The following is a 16471-nucleotide window of genomic DNA, read 5'->3' as shown; positions in this document are numbered from 1 at the left end:
GCAGGCTGGGGGAACTCATATTAATGTTAAAAAACCTGCCATGGGACCTTTTTAAAGAATTTAAAGTCATGTCAGACTTCTTTCTTAACTGAATGCTGGTGTGGGTGATATTTTCTCCAGTTGAATCCTATCTGATGGTGTGATCTTATTGACTAAATGTTCTTTAATCATTTGTAGCTCAAATTAATCTTTCTGAACGAGCCATAGACAAATCAATGACAAAATGTTTTTATTTATTGAAACTGACGTAAGAGTGATATACTGCTTGTATATTGATATTGGCAAAATACTGTCAAGTATGGTGATAATGAGTTCAACCATAATGCCTAGCCAGGGTTTTATATACTTACACACGTCAGAGGCAAGTTTTCACCCAAAAATATTTGTCTGATTATCATTATTATTTCACATTGGCCTTTTTTAACTGTTCAGTTATATTGTTGGTTATCTATTTCAATGATGATCTACATACTATTTTAAAACCTCCGCAATCTCAGGAATGTAGTTTTGCTAGAAAACAATGTAACAGGATTCTCCAGAGGCCTGTACTACGAAGCAAGATTTGGGCGGTAACTTCAGGTTAGATTAGATTAGATTAGATTAGATTCAACTTTATTGTCATTACACATGTACAGGTACAAGGCAACGAAATGCAGTTTGGGTCTAACCAGAAGTGCAATAGCAGTAAGTGCAGGATATACAATGGTTCCGTAAGTGCAAGACATGGATATGTGCAAACAGCATAATATACTAATGAAATAAGGTAAAGTTTGGGCAGAAACTATCCGAATTAAAGTGCGGTGGAAAGTAATTGCATATTACAGTTAAGTACGGTGTGCGGGATGTAAATGTAAACAATTGGTACTGTAAATAAATAAACAGTCAGCAGTGCAAATGAAATGTAAGTAGTGCAAAAAGGTAAGTAGTGCAAAAGATGCAGATGTAAACAGTCGTTACTATAGTAACAGTCAGCAGTGAGTGAACATATATATTGCAGATAACAAAATGGAGGCAGGTGTGAGGAGGGAGAGGAGAGTTGTCAGTATATGAGGGGAGTGGGATCAATGAGGATTAGAGTTCAATAAAGGACAGCTCTGGGGAAAAAACTGTTTTTAGTCTGCTGGTCCTGGTCCGGAGGACCCTGAAAAGCTGCCGGAGGGCAGGAGAGAAAACAGTCTGTGGGCTGGGTGAGAGGAGGCCTTAAGGATGCTGCGAGCTCGATGCAGACAGCGTTTCCTCTGGATGTGCTCGATGTGCTCGATCAATGCAGTCCCACTGTAATTGTATTTGTATCCCTCCTTAAGTGTGTTGGTATTGTGACTGTATTGTATTGTACTGTATTAATACTAGTGTTTTAACTGTATTCTAGTTAGGGTTAGGCATTTCCCTCTGGTGATTAATAAGTCATCTATTTACCTTCTATCTTTCTAAAAATGTCTTAAATCCCTCTTACTTCATTGATAGCAATTTTCATTGCCAGAAAAAAATCTAATTTAAACAGTCAAAAGAAATATCAGAATCAGTCTTTTAAAAAACATCTTGTGTAGATTGTATTTAATTATAGAGTGCAGCCTCTCGAAACATTACAGAGGACATGACCTTGGTGTCCTGCGCCCAGCCATAACTGTAACTTTTACATTTTCCCCTTAGAGTCACGTATTTGTACGTGAGACCTCTGAAATGACCCTCTCTTTCTGTCCCCCCTACAGTCAAAGGGTCCCTGTCAGGTCAGAGCTGCACCTCCGGCTGACCACTGAGTCTGTGTTTTTCGGGAGGCCTTTCTCGAGTCCCAGAGGAAGGAGACATGGCGCACAACTCTTTTCGTGGGTCCAAACATGGCCGTCGTGGCGAGGCCAACCACGAGGCGGAGTTCCGCTGCTCATTACAGGAGCTGCGCTCCCTCATGGAGCTGAGAGGAGAAGAGTCAGTGACCAAGATCAAGGAGAGCTACGGAGATGTAATCGGACTGTGTACCAGACTGAGAACTTCACCTATCGAGGGTAAATAGGCTGAGAAACTCTGCTTCTGTGTTTAAGCAAGGCGGCCAAGGCAGCTTTATTTGTAGAGCACATTTCAGCAACAGGGCAATTCAAAGTGCTTTGCGTCAAATCAGTTAAACAGATAAAACACATGAATAGACAGTTAAAAACAAAAAGTTAAAAACAAAATAAAAAACATTAGGACACATAAAACACAAGAATAAAAGTTACAGTGCAGCATAAGAAATTTAAAGAAATGAGCATTCATTTAAAGAAAGGCAGCATCAAAAAGGAAGGTCTTCAGCCTTGATTTAAAAGAACTGAGAGTAGCAGCGGTTCTGCAGGTTTCTGGGAGTTTATTCCAGATATGAGGAGCATGGAAACTGAAAGCTGCTTCACCCTGTTTAGTTTCGACTCTGGGACAGAAAGTGACCTGTCCCAGATGACCTAGAGGTCTGGGGGGGTCATAGTGTAGTAGCAGATCAGAAATGTATTTTGGACCTACCCGTTAAGTGATTTATAAACTAGCAAAAGTACTTTGAAATCAATTCTTTGAATTACTTGAATTTACTTTGTTTTCCTTCGGACAGCCTAGCTTCTTGCCTTCTACCTTCCTATCTATCTTAACAACGGAGCATACTACTGACTGGAGCATCACAGCACCAGAAATATGAATTCAAAACTGAAGTTAAGTTCAGCCAAAGGCAGTGTGACGTTCCACTCTAAATACAGCTTGTGTTTTTAGTCAGAGCCGCTCAGAGGATGTTTTTGACCCCTTCCCCTGTGACTCACTGACCCCTCCCCCATGGCGTGGACACCGTTAAACCAACGTAGGACATGTTTGGTGTAGTCTGGCTCGAGGGACTGTTGACTGTGTGATGGTCAAAGTCAACTATGACCTGCGGCCTCTGTTGATCCTGCTCTGCTCTCTGTCAGCTTCAGGACAAACACAGTGGCCCCTTATTTATCAAACTAACGTAGAAACCAGCGTCGATATGAGCGCAGGAATCCTCTTACGACAGGCTTCACATGTGATTCATAAAACAATCGTATCACACCAATCGGAGCATAAGAATGGTCGTACATTGATGGATGAAGCGGCTGGAAATGATCCTAATTTAAATATCACGCCCCAATATATTCTCGGTATTGAGGCCTCGCCTCTACAATTTAAAACATGGCCAGACGTAATACAGCTAAGAAGCGGCACTTTTTGGAGGTGGAGATTGAAACCCTGATATCTCAGTTCAATCTGCAGTAAGGTGTGTGTGCTATTTGGCAGCCTAAAAACTGATATTGAAGGCTGTAGAAAGTATGCAGAATGGAAAGAGGTCACTGATGCAGTCAACAGTGTTGCCGTAGTAAATCGGACTCCAGCTGAAGTTTATTTAATATTTAAATTGTTGACATACCGTAATTTCTCAAATGAAGAGCGGTAGTCAATTAAAAGCCGGGCCTCTGATAGTGGCCGGGGGCGTGGTCAACACGGACAAATAAAGGCTGGGGAAAAAATAGTGAGGATAATCTCCTAAGTGCCTTTCATATATTGTGCTTTCAAGTTTACCGTAATGTACAGTACATTACGGAAAAATTGAATGCACAAGTTTTGCGTCTTCCCAATACCATGGCGACAACTTGCCATCAACACTTGCTTTGTGCTGCCTCATTTGGATGTACCCTCCACATAGGCCTGGGCAATATGGCAGACATTTTTTATCACAATATATTTTCCCAGTTCGATAGATATTTATCACCGTTGCGTCCTGACTGAAGCCTGAATAAACCAGAGCTATAATTACACTTTATAATATAGTTTATAACTTGTAAAATAAAAAAAATCTTCAACCACAAACTACTTAAAGGTGCTTTAAGCGATGTTGGGTGACGTTACTTTTTGTTAACGGTCGAAGTCTTTGCAAACACAACAAGACTAGCTGGCCCCTCCATCCTCCTCACCCCGTCCCCTCCCTTCTCGGCTTCTGTGCACTTTCTTATTTTACCCAATTTTAAATGATGTCTCCAAAAGGAAACTTTTTTTTTTCTAAATTTTCTATCATTTCTCTGTTTTGTTCATACCACTTTAATTTAATGCTGCAAAATGGGATTGTCAAGCAGACAAACTGGCCAACACAATATATAATAAAAGTTTGATACATGGCGCCTGTGTATCAATACAGTATTGCCACAGAAAATGTTGCGATACTATGCTTTATCGATTTTTTTTTTTTTTTTTTTTTTTTTTCCCCACCCCTAATGTTTGCTGTATGTGAAAAGTACAAAAGTTGTAGCCTAAAACATCCGTAAGAACACCTTTTTAAAAAGCAACATTAACTGTAAACTCCTGCCAAGAAAGCATCTTAAGTGTTTGTAGAGGTAGTACACAGCCAAACAAAGTAAAGTGCTTGTGCAAAAGTGTCTTTCGCTACACAATAAGAAATAGTGCTTGTTATACTTTTCCTTCTTTATGAATGTTTTTCATATGGGGCAAGAGACGACACGTTTGATTGTTGTTTTGGTACAGAAGCTACAGCACAGCTAATGCTAACGGTATTACTTTTTCGTACGTCTGTATGATTGTTGTCTTTTCCTGTTGCACTGCAAGTGGCTGGTAGAGAACAGTCTTTTTATTGGCTTTATCTAAGTAAGTTCACAAGGAACTATGACAAGTAAATTAATCTGAATCTAAACAAACTAATGGGACTAATAACTTGCTTTAGGATCCGACCCAGCATGAGTCCCCATTTTTATACTCTCGGTGTGGTCGCTGGGATGGTGATAGAAAACATTTGTTGCGTTTCCCATCATGCTTGGCACCAACCGCCGACATACAGTATTTAGCATTTTAACAGGAGGGAAACCCTATTCGACAGAACACCGGCAAAACGCTTACAATAGGAAGTGGGCGTGTCCGGCAAGCTGAAAAGGCTGTTGTGTTATCAGGTAAATATGTCCACAGCTTATCATTGTTATCGACCTGAATCTTTTCGCTATCCCCTGTCGAGATCGTTTTATCGCCCAGCCCTACCTCCACCTGTTTGTTTCTCCTTCCTCCGACGTGCACACTGGTGTGTGTGTGTGTGTGTGTAGCCCTAGGCACCATAATGTCACACAAATAGTCAAAGCAAGGTCCGGAAAATACCAAACTCGCTGCTTGCGCTAGTTGGTGAGCTGCTACAAAAATAGGGCCCTAAATGTCATCATAATCTGCGGCAGTGTGTTGTTGTCAGACCACATAGCATGTACAGACCAGTATGAAATGTCCCCTGTTTCAATCTGGCTGCAATCTTTGTCCCGTCATTCATAATAACAGTAAAGGTAGTGGAGGCAGTGATTCTCATCGTGTTGGATCAGCCTGGAAATCTTTTTCTACGTGATGTTACCTCTGCTGAACCCTGCAGGGTGACGGCCGGTTGGATCAGTGGTTGGTGTGTGTTCTCATGTAGAGTAGTTTTGCGTTAAATGCTGAACTTAGACTCCATGACGTCACTGGGACTGCAGGTTTAGACGTAACACTGAGCTGCTCTTTTGTTGACCGTCCTGTTGTTTGTACGTTCTAGCACTTTTATTACACATAAGGAGTTGATCATTTTCTCAATCTTCTTCTTTTAGATTGATTTCCTTCCTTCCATACACACAGTTAAGATTAGCCAAACATTATTGCTTTGGTAAACAAAAAACACAGTTGATTCAGTGGACTCATTAGCTCTCATACTGAAGTAAAGACACTGGACTTATTGTGTCCCGGTGTGTCTCATGCTGACCTACAGACATAGACTGTGAACAGTGTGTCTTAGTGGACTCAGTGTGCCTCAATGTTCTCATGCTGACCTACAGACATAGACTGTGAACAGTGTGTCTTAGTGGACTCAGTGTGCCTCAATGTTCTCATGCTGACCTACAGACATAGACTGTGAACAGTGTGTCTTAGTGGACTCAGTGTGTCTCAATGTTCTCATCCTGACCTACAGACATAGACTGTCAACAGTGTGTCTTAGTGGACTCAGTGTGTCTCAATGTTCTCATCCTGACCTATAGAAAGCAGTCTGTGAAGGGTGTGTCTTAGTGGACTCAGTGTGCCTCAATGTTCTCATGCTGACCTACAGACAGCAGACTGTGAACAGTGTGTCTCAGTCTGCCCATTGGAATTTTTCTCCTCATCATTAATTCACTTCGTCTGTCTGTCTTGCACACGCTCAGCAAACAGCTTCAGGGTTTTGACTCCTGCTGACAGAATAAAATGTCAGCAGCAGCTTGAAATCAGTGGAAAATCTTTCACACCACTTCACTTTTCCGGGTGTCTCTGTGGCAACAGCTAGAGGGCGGATCCATTAACTTAAAGTGTAATCCCACTCACCTGAAAGCAGAGGACATGCCCCGTGCTCTGCCTACCGAGTTTCCTATTTACATTATATTACTTTCACATGGAGTGAGGTGCTTGGCTGAAAACCTGATTCAGTCCCCGTGCTGCAGCTGCAGCGTGTCCAGAGGGATCTGAGCATGTCCCGATATGCCGTTCTGCTCCTCAGAGGAAACCAGTCTGCTCTCCGCTACCAGGCAACAGCACACTGCTGCAGAGAGGCACAAACACCAGGCATGATAAACCATGTGTCACGTCTTCAGAAAATCAAGTTCAAAAGTATATGCAACCAGCGTAGCCTGACTTAGCGTCAAGCTACCTTTGCTCTCGGTTGAGATGAGTTACTGTATGTTGATTGTAGGCAGTTGCACTTCGCATTAAGTCTGAATTAAAACCTTTGATGGTGATGAATCCAGTTTCCTCCCCTTAGTCCTCAGAAGTTTTAGTGTCATGGTTATCTGTTCAACAGAGCACACTCAGTTTGTGTTAAAGAAGAGAGCAACTGGTTTTACAGAGGACAACAGGACATGCAGTGGATCAGATGGACAGTGCATTCAAATTCAAACTGATTTGTAAGGTAGTTTGAATTTCAGACATAAAGTGACAGGTCGGCTCCTCCAATAGCTGATTTAAAAAAATTAAAAAAGGCTTTTTGTGGAACTGTGTGAACGTGTTTTCTTTCCTCCGGGTCCCCCAAGCAGGTTAATCTGACTGTGATTTAGGGCTGCGTGATTATGGAAACAATCAAAATCCCAATCATTTTGGTCAATATTAAAATTATTTAACACAATTACTCATTGACTTTTGAAAAGAAGTTGCAATTATTATATTTAAAAAACTGTTGAAAACAATGAAAACACTTTGATACTTTTCCCGTTACTTTTTTCTTTCTTTCAGGATACAAGACAATCACATGATTACTTGCAAAACGTAATGTGCAAAATAATCTTTTTTTCTCGAGTACTCAGTTCCTGTGTTCGTTAGGAGCCAAAATGGCGATTAACATGATTAATTGCACAGCCCTACTATGGCTGTCTTCTGCAGAATTGCTTCCTATGTACGTGTTTCCATTTTGGGCTTTGACTAATAACTGACTGGACTTTTTCTCGGTTGTTTCTGCCATTAAACTTTTGATGGTCAAAACACAGAAGACGGACAGTGTGCATGTCAGCCTCAGCAGGTTTAAGCTGCAGGATGAAAGCACAAAGGGAAACAAAGATGTCGTCCTGTCACTTTCAGAAATACAAAGTATTCTGATCTTCAAGGTTTCCGACCCATTGTACATTGTGGATCATTTTGGGATAAAAGGTGTTTTTCTATATCCTAATTGTAGGTCGAGCTGATGCTTTTTTCCGTTTAGTTATCCTTTAAGGTGTTTGTCTGACAAACACCTTAACCTCATTACGTTTTTTTTCTTTTCTCAGAGGGCCTGTGTAGATATCTTCATCAGTAGAGCATAGTTTCCAGCCCCCGAACACCTAAATTAACGATGCCAGAGACTCAAGACCGCCACTGTCCCCAGATGTGGTTGAAGTGCAATTGCTGGCCTCTCTGCTGGGGGTTTAGCTATTAATCAACGTTTAATATTGCATGAAAAGAGTGATATTTAACAGCAAGCTCTAGGTGAGCAAAAAAATGGACACATGCACACTTTTCTTTTAGGTTGTAGGGCTGTAAATTAATCTGCAACTGTCGCTAATCTGTCATGATCACCCCAGGGCCCGTGTACGGAGAAAAACAGATTGGTCACGACAAATGTATACATATTGTACACTGTATAATTATAACCACACAGCCTTATCAGCCTTTCTATTATTTCTAACATGATAATATTTGTAAATTTAGTTTGGATCAGAGGAGGACTTGTCTCTGATGTTGTCTTTGTGTCTTCTGCTGCAGGTTTAGCCGGAAACTCTGAAGACATTGACAGAAGGATAGAGGAGTTTGGACAGAACCTCATCCCTCCTAAAACGCCCAAAACCTTTTTGCAGTTAGTGTGGGAAGCCCTTCAAGATGTCACGCTTATCATCTTGGAGGTGGCAGCCATCATTTCACTAGCCCTGTCTTTCTACCGTCCGCCCGGTGGTGACAGACACAGTGAGTTTTTATTTTGCACTCAGTCTCTCAAATGAAACCTTTACATCCTCAGAACCATATTGTTCCAAACTTGTATTATTAACCTGTGTGCTGGAATATCACTGCTTGTTTACAGGGACATTGTGGTGAGACGTTAGCAGAGCTGTCAGATTATGTTCAGAAGTTTCGAGTTTCCTGTTTTGTGTCGCCCAGTTATCAGGCTTCAGTCAGTGAGGGGTCTGGGACTCATTGTACTTGCTTTGTTACTTTCCGTCTTAACAACAGTACACGTGTAAGTTAAACTTCAGTCTAGCTCACCTCAGACTAAAATGTAACCGCTAACAGGTCAAGTTTCAGGTTTTACATGTTACTCATGTTTTAGTGCCTTTACTGTCATGACTATCCCGTGTGCTATGAAAACGTCAAACTTACACACAATCAGAGGAAAGTGTTTGTCCCTGTACTCCTTTCCTACAGAAGACATGCGTATGATGTGGGTCCATTCAAGGCTTAAGGCTCGCCCACACCAAGAACAATAACTATAAAGACAACTATAGATATATAGTTTAAAAATCATTCTAACTGTAGTGGATGGCGGAGTCAACACCACAACTATAACGACCACAGTAGCAAACAAAATCCTTTGGATCACTTTCCGACCGATTTGATCGATTAAAAACAATAGAAATCCATCTGAGTTTACAACATGACACGGCAGAGAGAGACACTGTGGAGAGATGTTTTCACACCGGTGGTCAATGGCGGGCCCTTTCCGCTCTGTGGGGCTGCTACGATCCTTTAGCTTTGTGTATTTTTAATCATTAGTACTTTAAAAACATTTCTCATGTCACAGAAACTACTGAGAGTGAACCCCTGTGTTTTGGAGGTTATTATCACACCGTCAATGTATTTGTTCTGGTGCTCTGCACCGATCTGGCGCCTGCCCGCCCGCTCTCATCCCAACTCTGGAGCGCCGCTGTTTCCTGAAGAAGCCCCGGGCGCGGCTGTAGACTTTTTTTCTGGTTTATTAAATGTACCTAAATTCACGAATAAATCCATGTAGGTTATTATATATATTATAATATATACATACAGCATATTCCTATAATCTGACTTGGCAACGTCTGCTGTATTAGTGTATTATGTATCAGCTGGAGCGTGGAGCGCGCGCTTGACACTACTGTTTGCAGAGCATTAGTTGTTCAACAGTGTGTATGCTCACATTGTTACAGTTACACTTGTGGTTATAGTTATTGTTTTTGGTGTGGACGGGCCTTTATTTGTATTGGGCTCATTCACATAAAAGAACTATCACTGGTTAATATCCACAGTAAGCAAAGACTCCAATCTACAGCATAGTTCATATACTTCATTGATAAACAGAACTACACTGAAATAAATACATTCCTTCAGTACCAAAACATTTACTTTTATTTCTCAGGGGGGGGGAAACGTGGACAATTTCTGCTTCTGTAGGTTTTATATGACAGTGTCTTTTCTTGTCCCTCTTAAAAAACATTTCATTTCAAGGTACCAACTTGTTAAAATAAAAGCGCAGAACCACCGGGCCAAGCTGAGGTTTCACATCAAAGTAGCAGTGTGTCACTTCCACCCAAAGTTAGAGAGACTTCGAAGCTTAAGACTTACTTACTCACTGCTGCGTATGAGTACTAAGTGCTAATTTATCCTTGATGTATTTGTATAGTGTTTTTTACTTTTTACTGTCTCGATTTTAAATTTTTTGTACTGTTGTATTTAAAGTGTATTCTTGCTGTAAAGCACTTTGATGGAAAGCGCTCTATAAATAAATTTATTTTTATTATTACTTGTTCTTAGAATTAAGAATCCACCTGTACTGTAAGCTCAGAGGTCATTTCCTTTCAGGCTGCACTGTTTGAGTGTATAAAGAAGCAGAGGAACAAAAACTAAAACTGCAGCCTGCGTTGTCTCTGTTCAGACTGCGGCAAAGCGGCTGGCAGCGTCGATGCAGAGACTGAGGACGAGGCTGGATGGATCGAAGGGGCTGCCATCCTGCTGTCGGTGGTCTGCGTTGTCCTGGTGACAGCCTTCAACGACTGGAGCAAAGAGAAGCAGTTCCGCGGCCTCCAGAGCCGCATCGAGCAGGAGCAGAAGTTCACCGTCATCCGAGGGGGGCAGGTGATCCAGATCAAAGTGTCCGAGATGGTGGTCGGAGACATCGCACAGGTCAAATACGGTGAGAGAACAAAAAGCCCGCTCTAATCTACAGCAGAGTACCACTGATGGCTGGATATCAAACTGCTGCTCTGGTACTGTAATGTGTCCGCAGCACAGACGATCGCAACATGGTTAGCTACTAAAAGTTGACATCAAATCTTGTTGACTTGACAGTTTATGCCGCTTTTTTCTTCTTCTTTTGTTCAATTTAAAAAAAAAAAAAGGTTTTTGTAGACAACCATGTTGCTATTCATTTCTAAAAAAAAAGTATTGTTTTGGTATCAGAACTGAAGTTCTGGACCCAGAGTGTCCCAGAATCCCTTCCCATCTTCCACCGCCCCCCCCCCCTAGAAACTAGCCGCTTTTAGTTGTTGTTTTTGGAAGGGTTACACTTCCAATTTTTTAAATAACATGATATCTAGCTCTTGTTCTATTTTTAGTTTGAATGCATTTATTGTTAGGTTATTCTGGACAAAACCATCTAAAATGTGAACGCAATGAATGTAGTGTAATGCAACTCTGGTGTTCTATGGGAACTATTATTGAAAATCTTTAAATGGTTAGTTAGTTGGGTGATGCATTTGATATTACATTCAGTTCGTACTGCCACCACAAAATAAAGGAAGTGAATAGAATGTAAAATTTGGTCCTTAAAGAATAAAAAAAAGACAGCAGTGGTTTATGTCTCTTGTTCTTCTTGATTATCCACAGAGCCCACTGTCAGCAGATTATACCGATTATTTAAAGTAATTGTCTTATTTTAAAAGCTGCAGAGGAATTATTGTAGTATTCTTATGATGACCGAATAAGAAAAAACAGTTTCTCTCCTTTTGGATCTCAACATCACTATTTCATAATCACGAGAAAACAAAAGTTTATAAATGTTTCCACCCTTTTCTGCTACTTTGGTTGATTTTGTCTAGGTCTTTATGATATGAAGAAAATATCTGATTGTGATTATTTCTGTACTGATATTGCGATATGATTCACAGTATTAAAGGGGATGATCATTTTTGTATCTTTCTCATTTCCATTGAAAAATATTAAAATGTTAAAATTAAAATAATTATAGTGTGATTTTTGGAGAGGCTCCGTACCAAAGATTTTGTTCATATGACCGGCACGATGTAATGATGATGTAACCTGTAACGACCGGATGGGTGAGCTGTTATTACAGTGAACCTGTGTGTGTGTTGTTGGTGTTCCAGGTGACCTCCTGCCTACTGACGGCGTCCTGATTCAGGGCAACGATCTGAAGATTGACGAGAGCGCTCTGACAGGAGAATCGGATCATGTCAAGAAGACTGTCGACAAGGACCCCATGTTGCTGTCAGGTGCTTCAACTCTTCTCCATTCACGTCAAATTACAGCCGGGTTCGGTGTGACCTGAGCTGTCACCGTCAGCCAGTTTCTGCTGCTGATTTTCATCTCTCTGGTTTTTACACCTACAGACGGAACAGTACACCTCTCCTTACACTGAAATAGTAACACAAATGCCAAAGAAATTATCTTAACATTACTCATCATGTAGCCTTATATAGGTTTTTAACTATTCTTAACAACATTGTAATGTGTCTTGTTAAAATTAAGAGAGGAGAACGTATCATGTATTGAAAACTGTTATAATATATTTCACTCTGTTCTATGTAATTTCCCAACAATGTGTTATAAAATGTATTCATTTCATTCCACAAGAAAGCAATGTGCTCTGCCCTAAGCTGCATCCAATAAGCAAGCATAGGCTGCTATGGTTAGAGTAGTGTTTCTATGAGAGAGAGTGGGATATGAGGGAATGATTTTTCCATTCACATTTACATTGAGTCACACTTATAATTCTCCAAGCCTTGCCTCCAACACGGCAGGTAAACTAAACTAATTATTCTCTCCCTCAGGTACCCATGTGATGGAGGGCTCTGGCAAGATGTTGGTTACCGCTGTAGGTGTGAACTCTCAGACTGGAATCATCTTCACGCTGCTTGGTGCTGGTGAAGAAGATGAAGTTGGTGAAGTTGGTGAAGTTGACAGTGAGGAGAAGGCTGAGAAAGAGAAGAAAGAGGAGCGGAAAAAGAAGAGGGACAAGAGAAGTAAGTTCAGAACATAAAGCTATCTGTTTAGTCTTAAGAGGAACAGGATGCTGCTTACCAGTTCTAATCATAATTCCCTGTTTAGTTCTTCATTAAGAGACGTACAAGTTGACATTTGTAGATCACAGACATAACAGAACTAAGAAATGTCCCCTCAGCCTGTAAATTTAGACAGAGTCCATATTTCACTTTAATAACAACAACACTGCTCTTTACCATTAGAGGTAAACATCTAATAGTCACTCCACATCAACATTGTTTTTTAAAGTGGCGGCTTTCTGTCACTCTACCATCTCACAGAGCAGATACACTCTTATTATAAGATAAGAGAAATTGTTCACTGGATGAAACCCCACCCTCCTCCATATGATGAAAGCCTCGGGGGCTGCGTTAGTGGATTTACTGTTAATCAGACCACAGCTAAAGAGCACACGATAAATAGATAGATAGACCGATAGATTTATTTCTAATATCTCTGTGCTTTCATGCTACAATGATTACAGAAAATAAGCCAAATATCCAGCAACTGCAATGGGCTTTCCCACGCTGTGACAGGAGTGTGTAGATGAAGCATAAGTTGTTAAAATTGAGCAAACTTTCCATCACCATCATGCATCACCGATCTGCTTTAGCCGTCTATTCTCTGGTTTAGCTCAGCAAAAAAATGTTAGCGTGTCACTTACTTCCGAGTCTCAGCTTGTTTGTAACCGGCTGGCTACCCACAACTTTCTCTTCACCTCTCCTGTTCAACAGACTTCAGCAGTTTGGATAACAGACACTTGGCTGTCCTGTTGTTATTACATGTGCACCACTGCAGAATAAATATAGGGGAAATGCTGGATGGGTATTTGGCATTATTTTTGGAATTAAAATATAATTTTTGGCCTGGTAGAGGTTCCCATTGGTCTGGCGGCCTGTACAATTATAAAGGGAACACTGATTTTTTTTTTGTGTGTGTGGCTTTTTATTAACGTTTTGTTCCATACGTATACCTAACTAACGGCTGTTGAATGTCTTGCCTTTATAGGTAAAAGAGAGGACAAAGGAAAGAAAGGTGAGCACCACATCACTGCTTCAGTACTGTGAGTTTCCGTTTATGACTCGGAGTAGATGTGAAGGCTGGCTGGTTTAGCTGTACTTGTCACTGTGGATTGTGGTTCCTGGTTTCCTCATGGTGGTTTTGAGCTGAAGAACAGCAGCTTTGTAACATTAGTTTTGTCATTGAGCTGCCATCCCATTAATGTTTTCATTCATCTGTGTATACAGCATATGTTACTGTGTTCTGTGAGTGAAGGATGGAACCTGTGGAGAAAACAACAGACTGTCATCATTCAGATAGTGTCGCACAGTCAGAGCTGATTAGTTCTCTCCTAATGCATGTCGAGGTGTTTCTCTTCCCAATTATGTGCTAAGGCTAGCTCAGAATAGCTTAATTAAACCATAAATGTAGTAATAAATATACACAGACTAACTCACAACCATCCCACATTAACTATATTCCACAAAATTCAGTTAAAGGGGGAGTTTGGGCTGAAAACTACACAACCGGACCACACAACCAGCAGAAATGGGGACAAAATTAACATCTACAACTAAGATTATAGGTTTCCTTGATGTTAGCATGTAGCTACACGTCCTACATCCTTCATAACAGGACATTTCTGTTATATAAATCTGTACATCATGATCTTCTTTGCTGTTGCTTTTAAGCCAATACAGTCTGTGCACCATGCCATACAGGGCAACTAGATCATTGGTTTAGGAGAGGTGGTTCTGATCAAGCTAGTCCGAGATCCTGCAGTATAAGAGGTCAGGGGTCTCAGGTGGACCTGGTCCTGGCTCCTTGAGGTCCGTGTAGCCCCACACTGTGCGGTGGATGTCCCTGTGGTCTGAGCAGCAGCAGCAGCAGGTGCTCCTGACTCTGTTGATGGTGATTAGGACCAAGAAGATTATCGGCCTTAAGCTCGGCAGCTGCTTTCTTCTCCTGCCTGCTGCTGCTGCCTGTCCACTAATAACCTCATTACTGAGCTGGGATCAGCACGCACACACACACACACACACACACACACACACACACACACACACACACACACACACACACCTGCAGATACCCTCACTCTCTGTCACAGAGCTAAGGTGTCAGTTGATTCTGTTTGTAGCGTGGTTTATTTTTACCATGATGATCCAGTGGGAACGGAGAGTGAGATGATGTATTTTGGTTGGTTGATTAGTTTGTTTGTTTGTAGGTTAGTTTGGAGTTCTGCTCAGACCTCTATTTATAGTACATGAAGGTACCCAACACAGCACAATAAACCCAGGCTGGGATTAGATAAACACCCCCTACCCGTTTATGGCCCCACCCTCCACTGGTCACCCTGTCACAAACTCTGACTCTGATACTTCACTATGTTAACACTTTTAATAATGACTAATGTTCATAAAACTGATGATTTGTCCTGATGACAAAATGTCAACTTAGATGTTGATGTGTCTGTTCATGAGTGATGGACGAGTGGACAGTATGAGCCGCACACTGACATCACCATCCTCAGGTCCTGCTGTGGGATAAATAGGAAAGGTGCAGCAAATGTTCATGGAGGAAATTGTAATATATTTTAGTGTATGATTTAGTGTTTTTTGGGCTGCCATAGTTGAAGTGATAGTTGACAGGGTCATTATTTAATTTAACTGCTTAGACACATGCCTTTATTCAAAGTTTGACTGATTAATGCTATCAACTACCAGTTAAAAACATTATTAAAACATAAACAAAAAGTTTAGAATTAGTTTTTTTGCATTGTGGAAGAAAAATAGTTTATTATACAATTTATTTCCTAAGTGCTAATTAACTTGGTAGTTCTAACTCTGCACTAGTAAGTTGCATTTAAGCTCTTTTTTCTGCTATGTTTGTCTCTACTGGACGGTGCTTAGAGCAGAGAGCTACATGACACGTGGCACTATGTTGAAGAGGATTGGCGGGTTAAATCTGCCTTCCTACACACATAGTATGCTAGGCAGACGCACAGCTGACAACCTCGCTGGTGGGTGTGTTGGAGACAGACAGCTGGGCAAGCGGTTCCAGGAAAGTGACTGCATGCGTCTGCTACAATAAATGTAACATCGTGGCTGCACAAATAGTTCGCAGCTGTCCGCAGATGCGAAGCGAAGAAAGTATACCCGAGCGTCCTGGACGGGTGAACTGGAACTCCGTTGCCTGCTTAATGGATAGCGGTTATTAATCGGTTAACGAGGGTCGGCTATCGCTCGGGGGGGGTAGTACAGTGGCTTGCATAAGTTTACACACCCATACTAAAGTTGACTAAGAAGAGGAATAAAAAACATCTTTTGCTAATTGATCTTAATGCCTTAATCAAAAAAGGAAAAATCCAATCTTTTAAGGACACCAATTTGCTTTGTGAATGAATAATGTATCATAAATAAATAAATCTTCTTTCTTTCAAATACAAGGGGGCATAAGTAGACACACTCATGTGTTAATGCATATAATAATTCCCTTAGAGGCAGGGAGATTTTTATTAGTTATTTCATGGGCCCAGGATACTATTCATCCTGATAAAGTTCATTTGGTCTTTGGAATTAAAATGTTGTTTTTTTTGTGTGCTTAATTTACCTTAACTGAACAACTTCGGAGTCATTGGAATGGTTATATGAGGGGGGCGGCTATTTAGAGAAACCTGCTAGAAAACACAGAAGAAATGGCCAAACGGCATAGCGCCCCTTTAAAAATAGCTCCACATCATCACATACCCTTCACCATA

The 16471-nt window shown here is 41.0% G+C and overlaps 1 protein-coding gene across 1 annotated transcript in view; it reads left to right on the top strand.

Moving 5' to 3' along the window:
* Window positions 1-16471, top strand: part of LOC116693714 (plasma membrane calcium-transporting ATPase 1) — a gene marked incomplete in the record, with an annotated part of 35628 nt that overhangs the window by 2294 nt on the left and 16863 nt on the right. The window contains 6 exon segments of the mRNA XM_032522899.1: window positions 1710-2000; window positions 8236-8433; window positions 10370-10627; window positions 11817-11942; window positions 12501-12692; window positions 13720-13746. Of these exon segments, the coding sequence (XP_032378790.1) occupies window positions 1805-2000; window positions 8236-8433; window positions 10370-10627; window positions 11817-11942; window positions 12501-12692; window positions 13720-13746 (997 nt within the window).

The sequence above is a fragment of the Etheostoma spectabile genome, chromosome 8, assembly GCF_008692095.1.
Source record: "Etheostoma spectabile isolate EspeVRDwgs_2016 chromosome 8, UIUC_Espe_1.0, whole genome shotgun sequence".
NCBI classification, from domain to species: domain Eukaryota; kingdom Metazoa; phylum Chordata; class Actinopteri; order Perciformes; family Percidae; genus Etheostoma; species Etheostoma spectabile.
This window is presented reverse-complemented; position numbering and strand designations above follow the sequence as displayed.